Genomic DNA, 23,636 nt, shown 5'->3' on the forward strand with positions numbered 1-23,636 from the left:
GCGGTCCCAGCCAGGAAGCCGTCCTGCCCACACAGCCACAGCCTCCCCTGTGCCCCCAGAAGGACCTCAGGTTGCCTGCCTGCCCCCTGCCGTCTGGGTCTGTGCCCCGAGGAGCCAGGGATGTGGGCATGGACGCAGGGAGGCCTGGAGGGGTGAGGGCCGGCACTGAGGCAGAGCGCGAGGAGCAGCCGCCGGCGGGAAAGGAAGATCCCCCCAGCTCCCTTGCGCGGGGACCCCTGGCAATGCCAGGAAGCCCCCCTCCGGCTGCCTGTGTCAGGCAGGCAACCCTGGGGGTCCCCTGTTCTGGGCCCCGCACCGCCCACACCAACCTGTTCAGCTTCAACCCTGGAGGCACGGGGAGCTCTGCCTCGGTCTCCCCCACCTCCCGAGCACGGGCTGGAGCCTGGGGAGGGGGTGTCCGAGAGCGGCAGGGGACCGGGGTCCCGGGAAGGTGGAGGCCCGTGTCAGCCCAGTTTTCCGGAAGCAGACTCTGGCCAGAGGGCTCCGGTGGGGGCTTCCCGGGAGAATCCACCGGAGCTGGGCCGGGGGCGGGGGGCCGTCAGGAGGCCAAGCCGGCCTGTCTGCGCACAAAGGCTACGGGACAGACTCAGGAGACCAGTGACCGGTCGGGGGACAACCCTCAGGTTGTCGGTCCAGGCAAGCCCCCCGCCCGTGTATGGCAGCCCCCTCGATGTTCAGAGGGCAGCCCTGAGGGTCAGGGTCGGCGCACCAAGGTGGCGAGGTCAGGTCAGGTCCCGCTTACCTCCTCCCCCAGATGGGTTCTGGGCGCCTGCCGGTCACAGCACACGTGGCCTGATCCCAAAATAAAATACTTGGTTTCCAGGGCTGATGGCCTTGAAATGCAAATGTTGCTTTTCTGTTTCCAACAAACAGTCACACTTGGGCCTCCCGGAGCCCTGCGCCAGCTCCCGGCCTAGATGCCCAGCGTCCACTGTCCCTGGCGGGCCCCGTGTCAATGCAGGGAGTGGGTGTGGGACCCCCGGCTGTGTAATGGGTTAGACAACGAGGCTGGCTCTGGGTGGTACTCCGAAGTCCGTCTCGGGACCCCCAGGCTCTCAGAGGGGCCCCCTGCTGCCCCGGGGTGTCGGATAGAGGGCCCGTTCACACGTGGGGGGCCTGGGGGGCCTCAGGGCCACAGAGACGGAGGGGCTGCTGTGGCTCAGATCTGGGACATCATATGCCCGGGCAGGTAGCAGCCCAGAGGGAGCCCTCCACCCCGCACCCCTCCTCTGGGGTGAGCTAAAAGCCCTTGGAGGGCAGAGGCCCACCATGGGCAGTGGGTGGGGAGGGGACCTCCAGGTCTGATGGGGGAGGGGACCTTCAGGTCTGATGGGGGAGAGGTCTCCCCCGCTCCCCCTGGGAGCATCTACCCCGAGCAGAGCGGGCAAGGCTCAGATCACACTTGCATCAGGGGCACACCACTGCGGGGCTCAAATCAGGCTTCCAGCTCTCCGAGGAGCTGTTCCAGCCTCTGCCCGGGGCCAGGCAGCTTCTGACCTTGATGTAGCCCGGCCGCTCTGTCTCGGTTTCCTGGTCTGAGGATGGCCCAGAGGCGGAGCACGGGGGATTATTCCAGGCTCCGGTGGGCATGGGCACCTGCAGTGCGGTGAGACCCCGGGCTCGCGTCCTCTTTCTGGGGTTGGGCGCTGACCACGGAGGGTCAGCGAGCTCAGGGCCCCCCAGCTACCAGGAGCCCTCCCCACCACACCACCCCGCCCCGGGGAGCGCGGGGCCTGACTGAGAGGCTGGGGTGGCCTCCGCCCCCGTCCCCCGCTCCGACGGGCTGAGCTGGAGGAGCCGCACGGAGCCGGCGGCCTGCGTGGGTGTGGGGGCTCAGGCACAGGCAGCCGGGTTGCCAAGCAACCGCCCGGGCCTCGGCAGTGGTGTCTGGGCTCCTCCGGGCCCGGAGCCCCGGGTTCCAACACTCACGCTTTGCTGCTAGCAAAGTCGCAGTCAGTGGACGGAGCAGGGGATGGTGTCCTTCGGGGCCAGGTGGCAGAGTCCCAGGACGGGGAGAAAGCACGACCTGGGCGCCCCGTTGTGCTCGCAGACGGGGCTGGGGAAGCCTCCTGATGACAGTGCCCCCGGGCAGGGGCCTCTCCAGCACCTGGCCAGGTGAACCAGTCGCCCCAGCCCCGCTCCCTCAGGACCTGTGGGGCAGCCAGGTTCTCCAGCACCTTCCGTGGTCCCCTGGCCTCCCCAGCCCGGCCTCCCGCCAAGCCGGTCTCCCGCTGACCTGCCCGGTGCTGGGAGGAGGGGAAGGCTGCTCGCGCGGGAGGGGCTGACCGTTTGTGACCGTATCCTTCCCTGGGGCCCACTGACGGGGTCCACCCCATCACGGCCTTGGTCTCCCCGCCCATCTCATGGGCCCAGTCCCTCTGAGCAGGTTGGCTGGGCCAGATCTGCCCCCACGAGGAGTCTCCCGCAGGCCCTGTGTTGGCTGTGCCCCACGCACACCGGGAACCCCGTCCCCTCCACTCCCACATCCTGGTGGAGACCAGGGTGTCTCTGGTCTGAGGGTGCCCCTGAGGCAGGGGCCACGCACCCAGGCAACCCCACTGAGGAGCGAAACCAGCAGCGAGCCTGGGGTCCTGGCACACAAGCTCGGCCCGAGGGCTTCAAGGAGAGGCACAAGATGTCTCAGGGAAGGAGCTGACCTCCGTGGGGCAGCAGCCTGACGGCCCCCCTTGGCCTGAGTCTTCTAGGTCAGGGCCATGGGGGTGGGGAAGTTCGGTGGCCCCCATGCCAGGCCTGGTCTGCAGGTGAGGGTCTCTGCCTCTCGGGACCCTCAGGTCCCCGCTTTGTCCCCCGGGAGGGCTCGGGCCATAGCTCCCTACAGGGGTTCTGGAAGCAGGGTCCCTCCTCCCACTGGCTTAGGGTGGCTGGGAATTGGGGCACCCAGACATCCAGGCCTTGGTCCCTCCAGAGGCTGGCAGGTTCAGCGGAGGACCCCCTCATCAAGCCCCGGGGGTTCCCAACACCCCCGACCTGGGAGGTCACAGCCCCACACGAGAACCCGGCCACCGTCTGGAGAAGGGGGGCTGACGCGCACACGGGAGGCAGATAGATCAGGGATTTTCCCTTTATGGAGCACAAAATGCTTGCGTTAAGATTTCCAATAGACCACGCTGGCTCTGTCTGGTCCTGGGTGCTGGAGGTGGACGATACCCTCAGAACTGGGGGTGTCTGTGCGGAGGGACCCCGCTCACCCCGCCCCCGCCCAGGGCCACGTGTCCCTGCACACCTGACGCTCTGTGGCTGACCTCCCCAGCCCCCGCTGGCTGTTCCCCTCGTGCTGACGGTGAGCTCCCCCTCCAGCCTCTGACTGAGGGGCTCGCAGCCCCCGGCACCAGCCCTCTGTGTCAACCTGCCTTCTGGGGCTCTGATTCCCTCGGATGCTTAGTGAGCACGTCCCAGCACTTTCCATGGCCCTAGGGCACGGGCACCATGGAGCCCCGGCCTTGTCAGGGCCCAGGGAGAGCTGGCGGGGGGGCTGGTCAGGGTGCCCAGGAGCTGAGACCCAGGGAGCACAGGCTCCATGACCCTCGGCCCCGTCGGCCAGCAGCAGCCTGGTCTGGCTCCCAAGGGTGAGCACGGGGCTCTGCAAACCCTTTCCCCTGGCTCTGGGGCCGTTGCTCTCCTCTCTGGGAAGGCCCCCCACAGAACCCCTGCAGAACCCCCTTCGTACCCCTTCGGTGCAGCCCCGCAACCCCTCCTCTCCTTGGCTCCCACGCCGACCCCGGGCTAGCCGCTTGCCACAGGCACCTTGTGGGGGCCCTGAGGCCCTCGATGCTTCCATGAGCACGGGGGTGGGTGCAGAGACCCCCGGGTGGGGCTGCACGTCCTCGTGGGGACCCTGAGGTACAGCCAAGCCCCACCCCCTGCTCCTGACCCCCAACTGTCCTTCCAGGATGTCCGGGCTGAGCTGGGGAGGGGGACAGACGGTGAGGACTGAGGGGGCGGCCGCCTGGGCAGCGGCTCTGCTCCTCCCTATCGATCTGGAGACAATTACCCCACGGCAAGTCCCATTAGGTCCCTCACGCACCATTAAAGAGTCTAAAAATAACAATGTCTCATCCACTGCAGTGGGGGGTCAAAGTTCAGGGCGGGATGCTGTGCGCCGGTTCTGTGAAGGCCGCGGTCACTTTGATGGGGGCTGGGCTGTTGTAAACCGGCTCCCCCAAGGTGGGGAGGGCTTTGTCTCTCCAGGCAGCCGGTCCCATCCTGACCCCCACGTCATCGGCGTCCGGCACGCCCGAAAAGCCGGGCATGTCCGGGGGAAGCCCCTGCCTCCCGCCGGGAGACAAGCCTCCTGCCTGCCCTCCGCCCCTCACCCCAGTCCCCAGGCCTGGTGAGGAATCCTCCCCCCAGATCCGGAGACCCGTCGCCATAGAAACAGACCGCATTCCCAGAGTAAACCAGGGCCATCTGTGTCCCTCTCTGGCCAGGGCTGGGAGTGGGTAGGGACAGGCAGCCTCTCCGCCGCAGATCGGGAAACAGGACAGAGAGGGTCGGGTCCCTGCCCGCACCCCCCGCCGGTGCTAGCTTCCCACCAAGCAGGACTCACACCCCACAGGCCCCCTGCTCCACCTTCTCCCTGCAAGGCCTCGTGTGGGCCCTGGGCCCCAGCTGGCCTGCAGACACCCCGGGCCGGAGCCCATCCCAGCTTCAGGACCCGTATTAGCCACAGGCCGAGGGACACCGGGAACCCCTAGAAGCTGGACGAGGCAGGAAGCCCCCTTCCCTACAGCCTCCAGAGGGACCGTGGCCCCGTGACACCTTGATTTAGAACTTGTGGCCTCCAGATTAGGAAAAAGTAAATTTCTGTGTTAAGCTGTCCAGTTCCTCTCCTTGGTTATGACAGCCCTCGCGAGCTAACGCGTGCCCTTAAGTAACGGTGAGCGCGGTCATCTCGAGCGCAGATATCTATTACTGTACTAGAAGGGGAATACATTTAAGCCTTTCGCTGCTTTTGCTAATTTGCAAGAGACAAAGGAAACTCAGTACTCCGGACAGCCCCACCCTCCCTCCGCACTTTTCCCAACTAGACAGGCCCTCCTAGCTGCCCCCCAGGCCCCTGGGCCCTTGTACCAGCCCTCAGGGCAGCCAGTGATGCTCCAGCACCCGACCGGTTCTCGTTCCATGACTGTGAGCTGACTGGTCAGCTGGGCCTGCGGCGGACAGCCCCGACCCACCCCGCACCTGTTAGCCTCCCCTGGGCGCTCTCGGTGGCCCCTCCGGGCTCTGGCAATGGTCACAGTGCGGGCGGTAGACCCTGGCTCAGTGGAGGGGGGACGGTAGCCCCTTAGCCCATGAGTCTTGTAGGTCTCTCTGCCTGTCAGGCCCTTGAGCTCACGGGGCCACTTGCTGTGGGAGACAGAGGTGTGGGCGGCCCTGGAGGCCCAGCTAGAGACACAGGAGGCTCTGAGGACAGCTTGGAGAGCTTCCTGGAGGAGGAGACCCCAGGGCCGGGACCCAAGGATGGAGAGAGCTGGGAGGAAGAGGACAGCCTGGGAGGGAGAGCATCCTGGGTGGAGGTGGCCGGAGGCAGTGGTCCCATATGGTCCGCCTGAGCAGAGGAGGAGGCCAGGGAGCTGCGGGAGGCAGGAACCGGGGACGGGAGAACGACGGGGGGGTAGCTCACCAGGAAGCAACTTCCAATAAATACGGAGCAAATGGTGCCCCTGCCTCACGGGGCGGGGCCCCCAGAGAGCCTCTGTCTCCTCCAGGAAGGCTGCAGGGCCAGTAAGGCCAAGTATATCAGCTTGGCTGAGGGCTGAGCCCCCCTTCCCCCTCTGCGGGCTGGCCGTGGCCACTTCATGGGGGCAGCGCGGCGGCTGGTCGGTGGCTCACTGGTGGCTGTTTAGAGCTGCCCAGGGGCAGTGAGGGAGGGGAGTCCCTACTGGGAGGCTGGGGGGTGCAGAGAGCAGGCCTGCAGTGGCCTGTGGGGTCAGGGTCGGTCCACATCCCACCTCCCTTAACTCCTGGGCCCAGAGAAACGCTGGGGTCACGCTGGGGGCTCTGTGTCTTTCAGGAAACTGGCCTGATGGCTGTGGTTGGTGCCCCTGTCTGGCGATGACCACCGAACACGGGGGGCCTCCCACCTGCCCCTGAGGCCACGGCTGAGAGCAGCAAGCAGTCGGGACTCGAGAGAGTGAACGGGACAGGGCAGACGGCCGGGGGGACCTGGGGACTGCCTCCACTCTGCTCAGCGCGCTGGGAAGGGGCAGGCCGTGCAGGAGGCCCAGGCTGGGGAGACCGGGGAGGCCGGCGGGCGGAGGGCCCGCAGCTCACGGTGACCCTGCCCGGTCCTAGCACTTGGGCGGGTGCTGCTTCTCTCGGAGGAGATGCCGTGACTCTGGCAGCCCGCGGCCCACCGGCTAAGTGGCTCCATGCCGTGTCCGGCGCTCCCAGGAGGCCTGTCTGGGCTCAGTGCCGTGTCCTGCCAGCGTCCTCTGCATCTATTTCCAGGGCCTCTTAGTCTAAGTGCTGCCATGGTCCCAAGAGGGGCCGCAGCTCAGGGCTATTTGCATCCTCTCCGGGGCCGCGGGCACGTAGCCTGGGCTCCTGGTGCCGCCACAGGCCTGCCGGTCCCACAGGTGCCCTTGGGGTGCCCTTGGGCTGGGGGTTCTGGGGAACACCGTCTCCTCTTTCCTGCTGGCCGAGGGTTATGTTAGAGAGAAGTTCTGCGAACAGAACACCTCCTTCTAGCACCTCCCGTGGGAAAGAGCCGACGGACCCCTCCTGGGCAGGCTCGCCCTGCCTCAGCTCTGCGAGGACTCTGGCCTGACCATCCCTCGCTCCGGGGCCATCCTGGACACTGGAGACGCCTGGGCCGCAGCCCACCCCCAGAAGCCAGAGCACCCCTCCCTGCCGCTGTGAAAGCCACAACAGACACGGCTAAACATCCCCTGGGGGCACAGCTGCCTCCCACAGGAACCCGGCTGCAGAAGGGTCAGGCTCCCCGCCCCGCCGTGCCCAGAAGAGGGCCCGCCGCAGGGGTCCCACAGCCACAAACTTGCAGGCATAGACGGGCCGTGGGACTTGCCTACGGAGCTCCCTAACGGGTCCCTGGGACCTGGGACTGAGAGGTCAGTGGTGGGGGGGACAGGAAGCGCCAGGCCGAGGGCTGGACACCCTGTCGTGGACACCCCGGCCAGGCCACCACGGCTCCTGGTCAGCACACGGCGCAGAGAGGCTAGGGTTTTGCTGGCAGTCCCACAGCGCGTGGGCAGGATGTGGGGCCCACGGGGCGGCCTGACTGTGGGACAGCTCCGTGCCCTTGACCGGACAGCTCTGCAGGGGCAGGCTGAGAGGGAGGGGCGGTCAGGGCAGGCGCGGGGGAGAGAGCACATTCTCGGCCGTGCTCCGATCTGCCCTCCAAGTGACCTGCCAGCTCTCATCTAGTGCCCTCGCACCCCTAATCGGCTCGATGACCCGCACAAGCATTTGCAGACGGTGTTTCTGGAGCCTCTTAGCATCAGAAGCGGCTCAGAGCTGTGCCGCTCCCTCCTGACACCCCCGCAAGACGGCCCGAGGTCGCTGGGGCCACAATTGGCCTGGGGCTGCTGGAGAGCTGGGCGAGGGGGTGCAGAGCTTCCCCGAGGGCCCCCCCCCCACGGACATCCGAGGGCACACCGTCAGGGTCAACCACGCAAGTTCCCAAAGCCCAGGGGCCCAGGGTTCCCCTGGGGACGCCGTGAGTTGTGCCTTCTTGGCAGCTGTGTCCTGTCTGTCCCTAGGGCTGGGTCCCTGGGATCAGGGTGCATTTAGGCCAACCCTCCCCGTCAGCCCCTGTCGCCTGCCTGGGGTCTGAGGGCCGGGAGATGCCCGACCTGGCCAGGCCTCGGGTCCCTTCACTGGGAACAGGCCGGCTGCTGGAGAAAAAGTGGGACCCTGGCCTGCCCGTGACAAGGTCGTGGGGGAGCCCACGCCAGCCAGGGCACCCCCAGGCCGCAGGCAAGGCAGCCCAGATGGGGCCGGGAGAGGGGAAGGCGGGCAGGGGCTCCGCGCACCCATCATCCCTGCTCAGGCCCCTGGAGACGGGCAGCTGGGCACCCCCTCCCCTGTCCACCCCCGGCCCCGGCCCCGGCGGCCTTGCCACGTCAGCCTGTTCCCGGCCCTGCTTGGGCAGACGCAAAATCTCTCCCAAATCCCGTATTTAATTTTGTTCTCTGGGAAATGGTAGGAGGTTTTGGAGATAAAGCTGAGCTGATAAATCAGGGATTTGGCTGTTCTTGCGGAAACTCTCTGATGATGGGTGGGCGGCGGGCCCGGGTTGCCCAGGTCGGCAGGGCCCCGCGTCGGTATCCCCGCAGGCATTCACGGGGACCCCCACCAGCCCGCTAGGGGACAGGTGTGAAGGACGCCAGGGTGACGACAGCACGTACGGGGGCCAGACCATAAGGGACGCCCCGAGGTGCTGTCAGAAGGTGGGTCCACGCACACTGCAAGAGGTTGGGGGGCTGAACCACACGGAGCCCTCCTCTCGGAGTCGAGCCTCTGCGGATCCGTCCCCAAGGGTGTGCTGGCTGCGTCCGCCCTTGCGGACTGCTCTGCCTCCGGCCGCCCGTTTAGCCAACACCCAACACCCACCCCCGGAACGCTCTCCTTCAATCTCCCAAGCACGTTCTGGCCAGTGTGGGGTGGAGGAGGGGTATCACCTCCCTCATCTGGGACACTATACCTCTTCTAATGTGACCCAGAGGGCACTGGGTTTGTCAGTCTTGAAACCCATTGGCTGATGTCCACCAGGGGGCCCTCAAAATCCCCCAGGGGTAGGGAGGTTTTCATCTGGTTTCCTCATTACTGTTGGGTTTGCCCTTGGCATTTCTTTCATTTCCTTAGCAGGTCTGAAGGTTTCCTTAGCAGTGAAGGTTTATAAACGCCACGAGGTGCCTGTGTGCTCGGACCACTGAAGGCAAAGGAGGAGGAGGAGCTCTGACACTGCGAGAGGCAATCAGGGCAGACTTCCTGGAGGAGAGGTGAACTCGCAAGAAGTGGGGCCCGGGGCATTCCAGGATCGGGTGGGGAGGGAGGACTGTGGGAGGGTGGGTGTGAGAAGCCCCTGGGTCCTGGCTGGGCCCGAGTCAGTCGGGACAGGCCGGGTCTCCTCGGGGTAGCAGGGGTCTGGTCACCTCGATGCTTCCCACGGCAAAGGTTTTATACTGTCTTGCCTCAGGTCCCCCGTGGACTGTGCTAGGCCCCATGACATCCTCATTCAGGGACGTGGACTGTCTCAGTCCCCCTGGCAGGGGCAGGGCCGAGGGAGAATCAGGACTGGCTCTTGAATGCTCTGTCCACGAGGGACTTGGGTCACTGCTCCCACGCCATCCGCCCGAGTGGGGACACAGCCTCAGCCAGCTTTGGAGGGCCATCGGGGGCCTCTCCTGTGCCTGCTGCGGAGTTGAGGACACGGGGCCCCTTGGGGACTGGCTCCAGCTCCCCAAGTACCAGGCTGTCCTCGGCCCCGGTGGAGGGGACGGGGCCCCTCATCAGGTGTGTGGAGCCTGGGGTCTCCCCGGGACCTCGGAGCCTGCACCTTCCCCCCACTGGAGTTGAGCTCTGGCCTCAGCCCTGGGGTCCATGAGGACAAGCAGCCTTGAGACCGCAGGAGACTCACATTCTAGAAAGAAACCGGATTGAAAAATCTCCGTTGAGGTCCTGATGGGAACATTCTACTAAAACTGGCTTTGGACAGTGACATGCCATAGGGGAACGTGGGCAGCCCGTGGCCGCCGGCGGCTCCTGGGGAGGTCTGGCCCACGCCGGCCCCGGGCTGGCCCTCGGCCTGCTCTCCCCCAGCTCCTAAGCGGCTGCTGTCCCCCCCACCCCCAGATGGCGGGGAATTAAACACAGGGAGGGTGTTGTCCCCCGACAGCTGTGCCCAGAGCAGTCCTGGCCTCAGCCTCAGGAAAAGGTTCTGGAGTCTTCCAGTCCTCTGACTGGTCCCTGCTGTGTGACCTTGGGGTGACCCACAGCTCTGTGCCTGTTTCCTCATCTGTGCTCGGGGACCCAACCGCAGGCCAGAGGGAGCGTCCGACAGATGCAGGCCGGGGCCAAAGGAGGCTTGGAGTGGGGGTCCGTGAGGGCGAAGGCCGGGTGCAGACGGGCCCCGATGGGCTCCATGGCGAGTTCCAAGTGCCGACGGGGGGAGGGGACGCGCCCTGGAGCCCAAGGATGGGAGCCCGGGTCTCAGCCGCCTTGTGCCCTGCTAGGCCGTGGTGGAGTGGGCCCAAGGGACAGAGCCTGCCGCCCCTGAGGTCCAGGAGAGACCAGGCCGGGCCCAGAGTGTGGACGGGCTGGAGAGCGTGGGGGCCCAGCATCCCGCAGCCGGGGGGTCGGGCACAGTTCCTCTCGGCTGCGTCTGCACCCAGACGTCTGTAAGCGGAACGAGGCAGGTACGCTGCACCTGAAGCTCACCCCCTTCTCCCCGCAACTGCCTGGACTCCGCCAGAAGCCCGTGGGGACGTGCTTCACGGGAGCAAGGAACCCGTGTGTGCGGGACGGCTGCAGGGGCCCAAGTCCTGTGGACATCGGCGGGGAGACACCTGGCAGGGATGGCGGCGGCTCTGAGAGCTGCTTGGGGTCCCCCACACCGTCCCTGATGCCTGTGCCATTCCTCGGGGCGGGCGACAGGGCCCAGCGGGTGGGGCGCCCCCGGCACGCGCCTCCGACACAGACTGGAGAGAGCCCTCCCTCTCTCTGCGCGGGATCCGTGGACTGGGAGCAAGAGCTCTCCCAGGCGTCCTGTTCCAGGACTCTCCACCGCATCCTGACCGCGGCTGCTTGAACACCTCCAAGGACGAGGAGCTCACTACCTGTGGGAAGTAGAGCCTGCACCCAGGCACGGGAGTTAGAGCCCCGTGGGCTCTGAGCGCCGCGTCTTAGGGAACAAACGCTGTTTCGTGGGCACAGCTCCAGCATCCTTTCCCTGTGCCCAGACCCCAGATGCCGTGGAGCTGAGCCTTCCCGGGGTTCTCCTGCCCAACTGCTTGATACGCGGCCTCTTCGTCGTTGCTCCGATTGTAAACCCCACTGTGCTGTAGCTCGGAACACTGACGTTTCCCTTCCCTTTGAAAAACGCCCCCATTCGCCATCACGTTCGAGGGCGAGCGTGAAGGGACTGGGACAGCTTATGTCTCTCAAGGTCACCTGACAAAGTCCTTCTAGAAAGCTCACCGGATCGGCCAGGTCCCAGGACAGATCCGTGGGGCTTCCCCAGGGCCAGAGAGGGGTCGGGGAGAGACAGGTGATGTGGGCCGTTTCTATGCGGGGGGCTGGGAAAGTTCTGGAACCAGAGACGGGCGGACGGGTCTGTGTGCCGCCGCGTCCACGTGCGCTGGCCTGCCCAGCCCACCCCTGGGGCCTCTCCCCGGCCGCAGGTGCCATGCAGTCGTCCTCCAGAGCTCGGGGCCACACTCTGCGGCCTCATGGCGTCTTCCAAAAACCCCTTAGCGTGGACGTCTCAGAGCCGGTTCTGCAGGACGGAAGGCCTGAGTGGTGAGGAAGGGCCAGGGGGCGTGGTGCCCGGCTCCCAGTCCCCGTGTCCCCTCTCTACGTGGGCGCCCAGAACGGACCACAGACTGCCCGGGAAGGACCCCTCGGGAACAGAGGCTGACGGAGAGACTTCCAACGGGAACGAGGTCAGGGGTCAGGTCACATAGGGAGGGGCACGCACACGGTGTCCCTCCATCCTCAAACACCCAAGAGAGAGGAATCGCCCTGATCCCCAGCTCACAGATGGGGAAACTGAGGCACGGTCCGGGCAGCGTCCAGTGCTGCGGTCTGGATCCGGCGCCCACGCCACAGACCTCCAAAGCCTCGCATGGCAGAGCCAGGCCATGGTGCTGGGGACATCCTGGGTGACCGGGTCATGGTGTCTCAAGGCTGCCAGGGCCTGGGCCGAGCCCCGCGGGGGGACACAGCTGCCCAGAGTGGGAGCCCCATGTGGTTCCAGCTTCAGGCTGGGAACACGGTCAGTGAGTGGTGTCCTCTCTGGGCGCAGGGTGGACAGGGGAGCCTCATGGTCCTGAGTCCCCACCTTGTGCCCGTGGCCGGGTCAGGGGACAGGCCCGGGGCTGAGCAGGCGTGAACCCCCAGCCTCTGTCGGCCTCCCTCCTGCCAAGTGCAGGGACGTGGCACGGAGCCGTGACAGGCGGGCAGTCGGGCTGCAGCCGCCAACCGCCCCCCTGCATGTCTGCCCCCCGCCACATCCTCCCACCCTCGCCGGCAGCACCCAGCCCGACCCATCGCAGGGAAGGGGACCTCCCCGGCTGCCCAGCGCCTCCCTTCCTAGAGCCCACGCCCCGGGCCTGTCCACACCGCATGCTGCCGGACCAGGAGGAGGGCGTGTGCACTTCTTCCCTCCTGCCTGGGGGTGGGGTAGGCCGCCCTCTTCCCCGGTGGCAGCTGCTGGGACTGGGACCAGCCAGGCTCAGGGCCCTCTGAGATGCTTCAGCTCCTCCGGTGACCGAAATGTCCTGAGGGCCCAGGAAGCGCGAGGAGGGGTGAGGCGGTCCTCCAGGTCCCGACCCATCCCCCTCCCTGCAGGTGGCATCCGGAAATGACAGCGCCAGCATCCTCTCTCCCGGGGCTGAGGCTGGCAAGTGGCCTGCCGCCTCCCACGGCACTGGCCGTGACTCGGTGTCCCTCTGTGCGAGCAGAGAGCAGCGGCCCGGGGTCTCAGACAGGTAGACGCCCCAGGGGACGCTTGGGGGGCATCGTTCCTCCAGCCTCCTGCCTCCTCCTGCCCCAGCTCACTCTCGGGATCAGGCTAGGCGCCCACTGGCCCCATGAGAGGGCACGAGAGGCGCCAACCCGGGGGCAGGGGTGTGTGAGGAGGTGTCCTCCAGAGCGGCCCTGGGAGGAAGGGAGCTCCCCATCCCCGGGGGCGTGCGAGGACGAGCTGGACGGAGTGTTGGGGGGCCTCGGGACCTCCCTGACCCCATGGCAGGTCCCAAACTGCTGTCTGGCCACGGCAGGGGAGAGGGCAGCGGGCGAGCGCTTCGGCGTGTCCCTAGACTCAATTTTCTCGGCTCAAATGCAATTTGGCAACAAATCCAATAAGCCTGCGTATCCCTCAGCCGCTGTTTCACCCGACACTGGCAACCGGCCTGCCGCTTCCAGCCCAGAGACCCCGCAAGGCTGGGGGGCTGGGGGGCGGGAAGGGGCCTGGGAGGAGCCGGTCACTCCCAGCACTGGGCACCGGGCCAGCCGTTTATGCCCAGCCGCCCACGCAGCAGACGGTGTGAACCCTCCGCAGAGAAACAGGCGGGGACCACTGGCCTCGCCACAGGGCGACAAGGGCAGGGCCAGACTCCAACCCGGCTATCTTCCCGTGGCAAGTTCACCTCTGCCTCTGGACAAGGGACGGATCTGCCCCTGTCCGGGGTGGGGGGCCCAGTCCCCTGACAGGCACCCAGTCACGTCCTGTGGACCGGCCTCGCGGGGGACCCGGTCATTCCTGAGCACCTGCCTCGGGGACCATGTCCTGTCACGTCCCCAGGGTCCCCTGACCTTGGCTGTGGCCCCGTGTTCAGCAAGCTCCCGGGGTCAGCAGGTTCTTGGGGCAGGACAGACGCTGTGTGCAAAGCAGCGTCCAGGTAAAAGGTGGGGCCAGGGGCTCCGCTTCGGCCCGGTCCTGAGCGGGCCCTGGGTGTGCAACGCCGTCAGGAGACACAAAACACAGAGAGGCCCCCGACCTCGTGCCCTTGAGGATAGGCCCAGGCCCAGTGTCAGCCGGGGAAATCCGGGGCGACTGCCCCCGAGGCCCACATTTATGAAGCACTGAGCTGGGTCAGGTGGCAGACGTGCTGGGCCCCAGGGCCCCTGCCGACAGGGCAGAGTCAGGCCCGCAGGAGCGGGCACAGCCAGGCCGAGGCTGATGTACCTGAGGTCTGGGGCTGGTGTGGCCCAAGCTGGGACGGGACAGCATGGGATGTGGAGGGAGGGGGCTGTGGGGTGGGGGGGACGTGCGGGGACGTAGGTATCCTGCAGGTGTACTGTTGGGGCTCCCCTGGGGCTCACGAGGCCTGCGGGGTGGGAAAGGCCATCCAGGCTCCGGATGGGGTGGGGGACAGGCGACAGAGGGCCAAGAGACCTCCCCCAGCGCCGCCCCGCCCCTTCCCAGAACATTTTCGCGGCCAATGCTGCCCTCTGCTGGTGGTGCTGGAGATCGCCCCCGGCGCTTCCCTGGCCCGCAGGAGGGGGCGGGATGAGCTGTACCCCGGGACCGCCTCCTTCCTGCTCCTGTGGCCTGGGCCATGAGCCTGGCCCTGCGTGGCCTTGGGGACACTGCCGGGATCTGCTTCTACCCGTGTGGAGAAGAGGCGGGTGTCTGGGTCCAAGGTATCCCCTGGAGGCTGAATTCAAACCCCTTCAGAGACAGGCCCACCCCCCTGCATGTCCAGGGACCTGCTCCCTGGGACGAGTAAGATGGGCAGGGGACAACGGGCCCCGGCGTCAGGCCACCGTCCCAGTGCAATTCTGGGCAGACGCTACATGTGGGCCAGGATGGGTGCTGGGGCTGGGGCCTGCCTGGCCCTTTAAGAGAGCCTCTAGGGGAGGGGGCCCGTTGCCCGGCAACAGGAGGGCTTGTGTGTACCTGTCGCTGGGAGACCAGAAGTGTCCTGCTGGGCACAGGTGGCTGGGACCAGCCCCGAGGACCGCTGCCCTGACCACTGACCGTCCCTTCCCGGGGGAGCGGGGGTGGGGAGCACCATGGCGCAGACGGACGTGCTCCTGACCAAGGAGCCGGCCCCGCAGACGGTGCCGGCCTGCGAGCTGCCGCGGAAGCTGTACGATGTGGCCCGGAACACGGGCGCCCACACGTCCTCGGGCCTGGCCACCGCTGGCTTCCGCTCGGCCAAGTACCTGGCGGACGAGTGGTTCCAGAACGGCTACGCCCGCTACCACCAGGCCTTCGCGGACCGCGACCGGTCGGAGCGGCAGCGGCACGAGAGCCGGCAGCTGGCGGCTGAGACGGAGGCGCTGGCCGGGCGCTCGCAGGAGGACTCCTCCCGGAAGGTGGGCGCGCGGCTGCAGGACACACACCACTGGAAGTCGGAGCTGCAGCAGGAGGTGCGCGAGCTGGACGCCGAGACCGACCTGCTGCTGGCCCAGAAGCAGCGGCTGCAGCGCGCCCTGGACGCCAGCGCCGTGCCCTTCTCCGTGGCCACCGACAACCTGCAGGGCCGCGAGCGCCGCCAGCACCCGGACCTGGTCCGCGACCTCGTGGAAACCGAGCTGCTGAAGGTGCTCCGGGGGCCGCAGGCGCCACGGCCCTCCCCCGCCTCAGGGAGCGTGGCCTGCCCAGGGTCCGGGGGGCGGTTCCCCCGGGCGCCCCCACGACGTGGGCTGACCCCGGGTGGGCGCACACAAACTGGTGGAGCCCACGCCCCTCTGCACACACAGGAATGCCCAGAGCACATAACCCATGGCACACGCAGACACGTGTGGAGTACACACCCAGGGCCACACCCAGGCACAGAGACTCTGTTTGTAGGTTGGGGACACACAAGGTGCGGGGGCCACAGGGTCAGGGCTCAGGCCATACAGGACGGAGGCGCCGTCCCTGACCCTGGAAGGGTGCCCAGTCTGACCTTCCCAGAGCCCAGGGCTCACAGTGGACACTGGGGAGACTCAGCTCCTTACAAAGTGGGCCCCAGCTTGGACCTGCTGAGTTGGGGACACCATGACGTGGGGGCAGGTCCCGGTGTAGGGGTTTGAGCAGGTACGGGGGGGCTGGAGCTGAACCTCACATCCGCTCACCCCATCCCATGGCCAGGGCCTCTGCGCTGTCCCCACCCCAATTTTTGCTCATTCTGGGGTGAGGGGGACAAAATTCACACCTTGATGTGTGTTGGGGACATTTGCCTGAGGATGGGACACTCTGAGGCCACCGAGGCGAGGTCCATCCACAAGCCTGATGCCCCCCCAGCACACACCCCATGGATGGGACGGGGACTGAGCTGAGCCCAGTGGGGGGGCACCTGAGGTCTGGGATGCAGGCAGGGCTGGCCTGGGAGTTGGGTCCTGTAGGCTCCTGCACTCAGGGGCAGCCCCGTGGTCACCCTTGGGTCCTGGCACCCCCTGGGGGTCATCCTAGTTCATGCAAATTAAGCCTGAGCCTGAGCTCCTGAAGGCCAAGAGCACCATAGGCACCTGATGGCTGTGGTGGAAATCCAGGCCCAGCCCCGTATTCAGGTGCCCATGGGTGAGGGTGGGATGGAGGTCACCTTCATACCCCAAGGCTTCCCCACTCCAGGCTCTGTAGGACCTGTCCTTGGGGCAGCCCACAAGCATCAGGGAATGACCCAGGCCAGTCCTGTGCTCCAAGCACCTCTCAGATCCTGGGGGCCTTACTTGTGAACCACAGGCTGTGGGCATTCCTGGGAGATGCGGGCACCCCCGCACGCTGTGGGCTCAGCCCAGAACCTTGAGTCCCCCTCTCCCGGCCCCAACGCCCTCCTCGGTCCCCTCCACCTCACCCCCACACTCAGCTGCTCAACGAGCTTCCAGGGCTCTGGCTGCAGCCCCCTGGGCCCTAAACCAAGAGACACTCCCCTCCCCCTCCCCAAGCATTACCCCACCTTCCCGATGTGAAAACATGAACAATGGTCCAGGTACAGGGAGACAGACCTGGGGACAGACCCTGACACGCGTGGGTTTAGAGCCAGATGGATGTAAAAATCCAAATGGGGGTGGCGGACTGTTTGTGCACAGAAAACAGGGCCATCGCAGGAGCAGAAAGACACACAGGCTCCCCCTTGAAAGGCCAGAGGAGGAGAGAGGGCCTCACTCTAAGGCCCTTGCTGGGAGGGCACATGGTTCCCAGGGGCCGGGGCCCAGGGGGTTGTTGGCTTCCCTGCCCGGGGGCAGGCGGCAGGGATGGCCCCTAGAGCCCAGGGGCTGCTGGGTGGGGGCCAGGCGAGTGGGAGCTGGCCATGCCCCCCGGAAAAGACCTGCACTCCGCCACAGCAAACAGAATATTCCAAAGCCCAGAACAAACCCAGTGAAAAAGAGCGGGGCTCCTCCCTCCAGCCCCCCAGGAAAGAGACAGGGGTCGACAAGCTGGCTGTGGGGCCCAACTGAGTACAGGCAGGGCCAGGCGTTGGCCTAGGCATTGAAGGGGCAGACCATGGGCCCACACCGGCCTGGCCCTCCTCAGACCCTCACCAGGGAGTGGGGTCTTCTCCCCCAGGAAGCCGAGCTTATCCGGAACATTCAGGAGCTCCTCAAAAGGACCATAATGCAGGCCGCGAACCAGATCCGGTGGGTCTCAGTGGTTGCCTGCCTGCCCCTGTCTCCTCACGCCCTGGGCTGGCTCTGGGCAGGAAGCTGGGGTGAGCAGGCTGGGAGTCTCAGAGAGGTGGGGGCTTGTCCCGGTCTCGGCCAGGAGGACAGGGCAGGTAGGGGCAACTGGTGGGGGTGCAGACTCCTGCATGGCCTGGGGGCCTGGGCATCCAGAACCCAGGCCAGCCTTCCAGGGCCAGGAACATCTGCTCCTGGACGCGGTTGGCCAGGCAGAGCCTGGGCGGCCCGAGGACCCCCGTCCTGGACAGACGAGGTGGCCTGGTTCACAGTGGAGAAGGGGGTGTGTGCTTGCTCCGGGGGCGGTACCCCGTGCCCCTCCACAAACGCAGACCGCGCCCGCCCCAGGCTGAACCGAGAGCACAAGGAAACGTGCGAGATGGACTGGTCGGACAAGGTGGAGGCCTACAACATCGATCAGACGTGCGCGCTCTACCACAACCAGAGCACGGAGGTGCAGTTCTACCCGCACTCCGCCAAGCTGGAGGAGAGGTGGGCCACTGCGCCCCCGCCCCTCCAGGGAGCCCCCTCCAGACCCCGGCCCCCACCCTGCGCCTGTGCTCCTGCGCCCTGTGCTGGGGACCGTCCCCCAGGTCCCCGCCCCTGACGCCCTCGCAGGGAGGGCACTGTGGGAAGCTCTTCTGCCCACAGGCCGGGCGGGCGAGCAGGACCCCGCGCAAGCACCCCGCACCCCGGGCTCACCGGGGGCTGAAGGGTTACCTGCAGCTCCTCGCGCGGCCGGCAGGGGGCGCGCAGCCAGCACGCAGCGGGGCGCGGGGCGCGCGGGGCGCGGGGCGCGCGGGCCGGGTCGCAGCAGCCGTCGGCCAGCCGTGCCCGCCCGCAGCGCCTCCACGCCCGAGACGTGGGCCGCGTTCGCCCAGGACCACCTGCACCGCGCGGAGCGCGAGCGCCTGGCCTCGGCCAACCTGCGGGCGCTCGTGGACTGCATCCTGCGGGACACGGCCGAGGACCTGCGGCTGCAGTGCGACGCCGTGAACCTGGCCTTCGAGCGCCGCTGTGAGGAGCTGGAGGACGCGCGCCACAGGCTGGAGAACCACCTGCGCCAGGTGAGGCCCCGCCCCCACGCCGGGCCAAGCCCCGCCCCGCCCCGCCCGACCACGCCCAGGCTCGGCCCCGCCCCGCCCCACGTCTAGGCCCCGCCCACTCCCCACCCCGGCCCCGCTCCACCCCCGCTGCGAAGGGTCCCTCGCCCCACTCAAGCCCCTCCGAGCTACCGCCCCATCAGGTCCGCTCCCCTAGACCCCGCCCCCAGGCCCCACCCAGGCCACGTCGGGTCTCTTGTCCCACCCAGACCCCACGCAGGTACCAACCCATCAGGCCCCGCCCCCGTGCTCCCCCCTAGTGGACCAGCCCCGCCCTGGCTTGGTCACAGCCTGGCTGGACCCGGCTGTCCTCCTCTGTTCTGTCCAGCCTGAGGGACCCCAGGCTCCAGGCACCCACTCCTCCCGGGCCCTCACTAAGCCAATACAAAGCCAGGTGGCACGGGGGGCGGCTGTCAGGCAGGAGCAAGAGGGAAGGGGCAGGAGGTGGCCAGGCCTAGTAGGGCTCTGACCCTGGGCTCTCAGGGTGCCCTTTGCTGCCGCCATGTCTCTCTGGTTCTTCACCAGGGCTGGGGCCCAGTGGCCAGCAGGGTGGGGGCGGGAGGCACTCAGGCCAGAGGGCCGCCTCACCCTGGCCCTCGGGTGCCCTTGGAGGGGCCGAGGGGGCCGAACACATCTTCCTGCCTCCATACGTACCCCCGAGTCCGTGGACGGGGCCGGGGGTGCGGTGGGGGTCACGCCAGCTCCCCCAGGGACTGTCCTGCGTGCAGACGCTGCGGGAGATCACGGACCAGGAGCACAACATAGCCATGCTGAAGCAGGCCATCAAGGACAAGGAGGCGCCCCTGAAGGTGGCTCAGACCCGTCTGTACCAGCGCTCACACAGGCCCAACGTGGAGCTGTGCCGGGACGCCGCGCAGTTCAGGTGCCCGCCAGGGCTGTGGCCCGGGACAGTCCTGAGGACAGGCTTGCCTGTGTCCCCCCCAGCCCGGCCCCCTTGGCCTCTGGGCCCCACGAACACTGCCCACCCCCACAACTAGACGTGGATGTGCCTTTCAGGGCACTGAGTGTCACGGACAGCGTGGTACTTCCCGCCGAGCCCGTGCTGTGCAGTCTTGCCGGCAAGGGATCTCAGGGTCTGAGAGGCTGAGTCGCCGAGGCCCCCGGCCGCCCTGCCCACACCGCCTCGGGCCCCCCATCCAGACCCCCCATGGCATGGGTGGCCCCTTGGCCCTGGCTCAAAGCCGAGGAGGGATGGAGTCTCTGGTGTTTCTGCCCTTGTTGGCCGAACCCCCCAGCGTGGCTCCCTCCCTGCCCTCAGCACACGCAGGGGACTGGGGCCTTGGGCAGCACCAGGGGTCCGTTGGTGGCTGCACAAGTCCCAGCTCAGGCCCAGCACGGTGGCCCTGTGGGGCTGCAGGCTGAGAGCACGCCCTCTTCCGCCTGCTACGGGGCCCGTGTGGCATCCTGGCCCGGCCCACTCCACGTGGCTGGCAGGTCTCCCTCTGGACTTTCGGGTCCTCCTGTGGCTCGCAGCTTGGCCTGGGACCCCTCGCCAGGGCCCCCGGGCCTTGCCTGTCCCAGCCGGAGGCCCCAGCTCACGCTTCCTCCACGGCCCCCAGGCTGGTGAGCGAGGTGGAGCAGCTGAACGTGTCCCTCATGGCGCTGAAGGAGAAGCTTCTAGAAGCCGAGCAGTCACTACGCAACCTGGAGGACACGCGCATGCACCTGGAGAAGGACCTGGCCGTCAAGACCAACAGCCTCTTCATCGACCGCGAGAAGTGCATGAGACACCGTGCCCGCTACCCCAGCGTCCTGCAGCTGGCCGGCTACCAGTGACCGGGGCGGGCACCATGGCGGTGCCCCTGCGGCCTGGCCGGACACGGGCAGGGACTGTCCCCGGGCCCCCAAATAAAGAGTGTATCAGCTTTCTACTTGTCGGCGTGGCTCTGGGTGGACGTGCCCAGCCTGGGCTTTACCTCTGGAACTCCTGCCCAGGCCGGCGAGGGGTGGGGGCCCAGAGCCTCTGCCCAGGCGGTTCCCGCTGCCCGTGGCGGTCCCGGTTCCCACCTGGAGAGGACTGTAGAGGCCCCTGCATTGCTCACCGCGACCCGCTGCCCCCCCCACCAGGAGCTCCGAGCCTGCTGAGCCTCGGCCAGGGGCCCTCTGTCTGCCGGAGCCGCCCGCAGGACCCCGCAGAGGAAGCGTCCCCTCCTGCCACCGTGGAAGCCACAGCGGTCGTCACCCCAGCCCTGACCAAAGCCCCAGCTTTCTCCTCCGTGTGCCCTGGACGCTGTCCCTGTGCGGCTGGCTGGCTCTGCCCTGAGGGACTGGGCCCGGGGTTGTGAGCTTCTGCCGCAGGGTGCCAGCCAGAAGACCCCCGGGGCCTCTCCCTGCCACCTCCCCCGGACACTGGGAGGGCACCCAGGAGGACAGATGCCTGGGGACTCTGAGCCAGAGGTGGGGGCCCCCACTCTCAGACACCTTGGTCACCTCGGGCAGCCAGTGTCCCATCCGGCCTCTCCTTAACCGGAGGGTGAGTCAGCCTGGGGTACGGCAGGTACAGGATTCAGTGCCCACCTGTCCACGCACCATCCCTCAGCCCTCACCTCCGTGAAGGAGGGCCCTGCAAGCGCCCATCCCACCCGCGACACCCAGCTTCCAGTCCCCGTCCGCCCGTGCAGGGCAGCTCAGGAGCAGAACTCAGGGAGCGTCCAGCCCCTGCCCCCTGCGACGGCTGCCAGGGGACGGAGGGGCAAGGTGGATGCTGAGCACAGCTCACTGTCTCTCGGGTGGGCTGGCGGCCCCGGGCTGGGAGGGCGCGGGACAGACCCGGGGCTGCCGGCTAGCCATTCGTTGTCCCTGGTTGTGTCGTGGCTGCCGGGGAGCTGGAAAGTTTGTCCCCCTGTAGAGACGATCCACCGGGCCGTGGAGCTGAGGGACGGCTTCCCGGGATCCTGGCCCCCACCGCCCGGCCAGGCTCGTGGGAGAGGTGAGGCCACGACGCAGCCCGGGGTTCTCCAGCTGCCTCAGAGACTTGACCCTGCTGGGCTCGCAGTGGCGCAGCTGAGGACCCAGGCCCGGAGGCCAGCAGGGTCGCGGGGAAGGGGATCAGGGTCGCATCAGTCCACCAGAGCCTCCGGAGGGGTCCCACACGCAGGGCAGGATCCATCTGGGGACGGGGTCCCAGGGCGCTGGGCAGGGCAAGCGTGGTGGGGGTAAGGGAAGGAGAAGGTCCGGGGCCGCGGTGTCTCCCCCCCCCCCGCCCCCGTTCCCCCCTGCAAGCCCCCTGGTGCCCCAGGGCGGCCCCAGCACCGCTCGTTTCCCCTGGCTTCCACGGGTTTCCTGTTTGTGGAGCCCTCCAGCCTGGCCGCACAGTCGCTCTCACAATGAGTGAGTGACCCTGCAGGGTGCCCGGGGTCCGGAGCCCCCATCCATTCCTTCCAGGACCCCCTGCGTGGCCCCACTGAGTGGAGTCTGTGGTGACAGGCCCTTGTCCCCCCGCCCGGGCTCGAGTGGGCGGTCAGTGCGGCCTTCCTGCGCTGCAGTGGGCTGGAGGCAGGGAGGGAGCCCGGCCCCGCCGCGGGCGACGCTGTGGCCCCCTGGGGGCCGCCGACCCGTGGGGCCGTGACGCTCAGCCATGCGCCCGTCGTCACGGAGATGGGGGGCGGCGCGTCCAAGGCTATCCTGCTGAGTCACCCTCACCCCTGCTGACCACCTGCGCTCAGTGAGTGCTGGGTGAGGGACCCGCCGGACCGCAGGGACCCGTGCTTCCTTCCAGGGCCTCCACCCCACACCTGCCCCTCTTGAGGCGCCCCCCCACACACAGGGCAAATTTAGCTCCCTGTCCCCTCCCCTAAGGGACACACAGTGACCGCCCATCTCCTGGGGAGGCTCAGGACAAGGGACGCTGGGGCCCGCAGCGGGGCCAGAACCTGCCCAGACCCCCGGGGGCAAGGCTCTTCCTGTTTCCACCTGCCACAGGGGACGCCCCAGCCACTGCTGAGCCCATCAGTGTCTGTCGTACAGGTGGGGAAACTGAGGCTCGGGTGAGGGAGCCGCAGAGGTTGGGCCTGTGCTCCTCTCCGGTGCCCGAGAGGCGGGAGTGAGACCGCCAGCGAGGACGCCCCCGCCTGCCCTGGGGCCCAGGCTCTCACAGGGACGCCGCGCCGGGAAGCAGGGGCCGCGTATGGGCCTCCAGGAGTGGCTCCCGCGAAGCTGCCTGGTCTCAGAGCCAAGCCCGCACCCGGCACGCGCTGACAAGGTGTGGGGGCACAGGGCCCCAGGCTTCACCCCTCCTCTGTCTGTACCACCTGCGGATGGGGCGTGAAGACAGCGGTCCCCACCGGGAGCCACCGGGCCGTCTGCTGCGGTGTGGGCCGACGGCTCCAGGACACGGCTCCAGCTGGCTCCGCCCTGCCCGCGGCCCTCACACCTTGTGCCCCCTCAGCCTGGCCGCGGGGTCCCCCACAGGCGGCGGCGCTCCTGTCTGTCCCCTTCTCTGTCCTTGACCCTCCCTGGTCCTCTGTCCCCCAGGCCATGTCTGTGGCCTCCCCCACAGGCTGCTGGCTTGGGTAGGGGGATGCTTACCAGGGAAACACATGTCCCCACATCCAGAGACCAAGGCGCTGGGCCTGTCCCTGGGCCCAGTGTCCAGCCGTGCAGACCCAGAGCGGAGACAAGGCCAGGCCCAGATGTGGGCTGGGTTCTGGCTTGCAGGGGATACTGCCCCTTCCTGCACTGCCTGGGGCAGGGGCGGCCCACAGGCCCCGCCCTTTATCTTCTGAAAGGCTGGGCTAAGGTGGAGGAGCCCTGAGCAGGGGTCACAGCTCATCTGCTCCGCCGGACACCGGAACCCTGGCATGGCACGGCGGAAGGAGGGGACAGACACCAGGGGCCTGGCCAGACGCTATGCTCCCCAGCCAGAGACGGCGAGGGTGTCCCTGTCACCAGGAGGGTCTGGCACAGGCATGGTGGCCCCAGTCCATGCCCCCCACATTGGCCTCTGTCCCTCACCGGACTCCGCCAGCCTCAGCTCTGGCCTGCCTCCCTGCCGAGTGTCTGCACCCCAGAGGACAAGGGCCAGCCCACAGAACGGTGCCCCACTCCCCAGTCCTAGACCCCCAGACCCATCTGCGGCACAGGGCTGGCAGGGGGACCCCGGGGCCCCCATGGCAGGCCCATGCAGCCCCTGTGGCAGGCGGAGGGCAGGCCGGGTGGAAGGCAGCAACGCCCAGGAGC

At 67.7% G+C, this 23,636-nt stretch overlaps 1 protein-coding gene across 1 annotated transcript; it reads left to right on the forward strand.

Annotated features, from left to right (window-relative positions):
- Nucleotides 1–14,742: 14,742 nt before the first annotated feature.
- On the forward strand, nucleotides 14,743–20,234 carry TEKT4 (tektin 4). Its single transcript, XM_045994213.1, has 6 exons — nucleotides 14,743–15,276; nucleotides 17,225–17,295; nucleotides 17,683–17,826; nucleotides 18,179–18,401; nucleotides 19,166–19,320; nucleotides 20,018–20,234. The coding sequence occupies exons 1-6, from the start codon at nucleotides 14,743–14,745 to the stop codon at nucleotides 20,232–20,234; spliced, it is 1,344 nt and encodes a 447-aa protein (XP_045850169.1).
- The last annotated feature ends 3,402 nt before the right edge of the window (nucleotides 20,235–23,636 follow it).

Source organism: Meles meles, chromosome 21 (genome assembly GCF_922984935.1).
Source record: "Meles meles chromosome 21, mMelMel3.1 paternal haplotype, whole genome shotgun sequence".
Lineage (NCBI taxonomy): Eukaryota > Metazoa > Chordata > Mammalia > Carnivora > Mustelidae > Meles > Meles meles.

Bases quoted from the DNA above. Each gene is read 5' to 3' on its own strand.
- TEKT4 (XM_045994213.1), top strand. From the start codon at position 14,743: ATGGCGCAGACGGACGTGCTCCTGACCAAGGAGCCGGCCCCGCAGACG. The intron at 17,296-17,682 runs GTGGGTCTCAGT...CGCCCGCCCCAG, and splicing joins CAGGCCGCGAACCAGATCCG to GCTGAACCGAGAGCACAAGG. The intron at 19,321-20,017 runs GTGCCCGCCAGG...CACGGCCCCCAG, and splicing joins CGGGACGCCGCGCAGTTCAG to GCTGGTGAGCGAGGTGGAGC.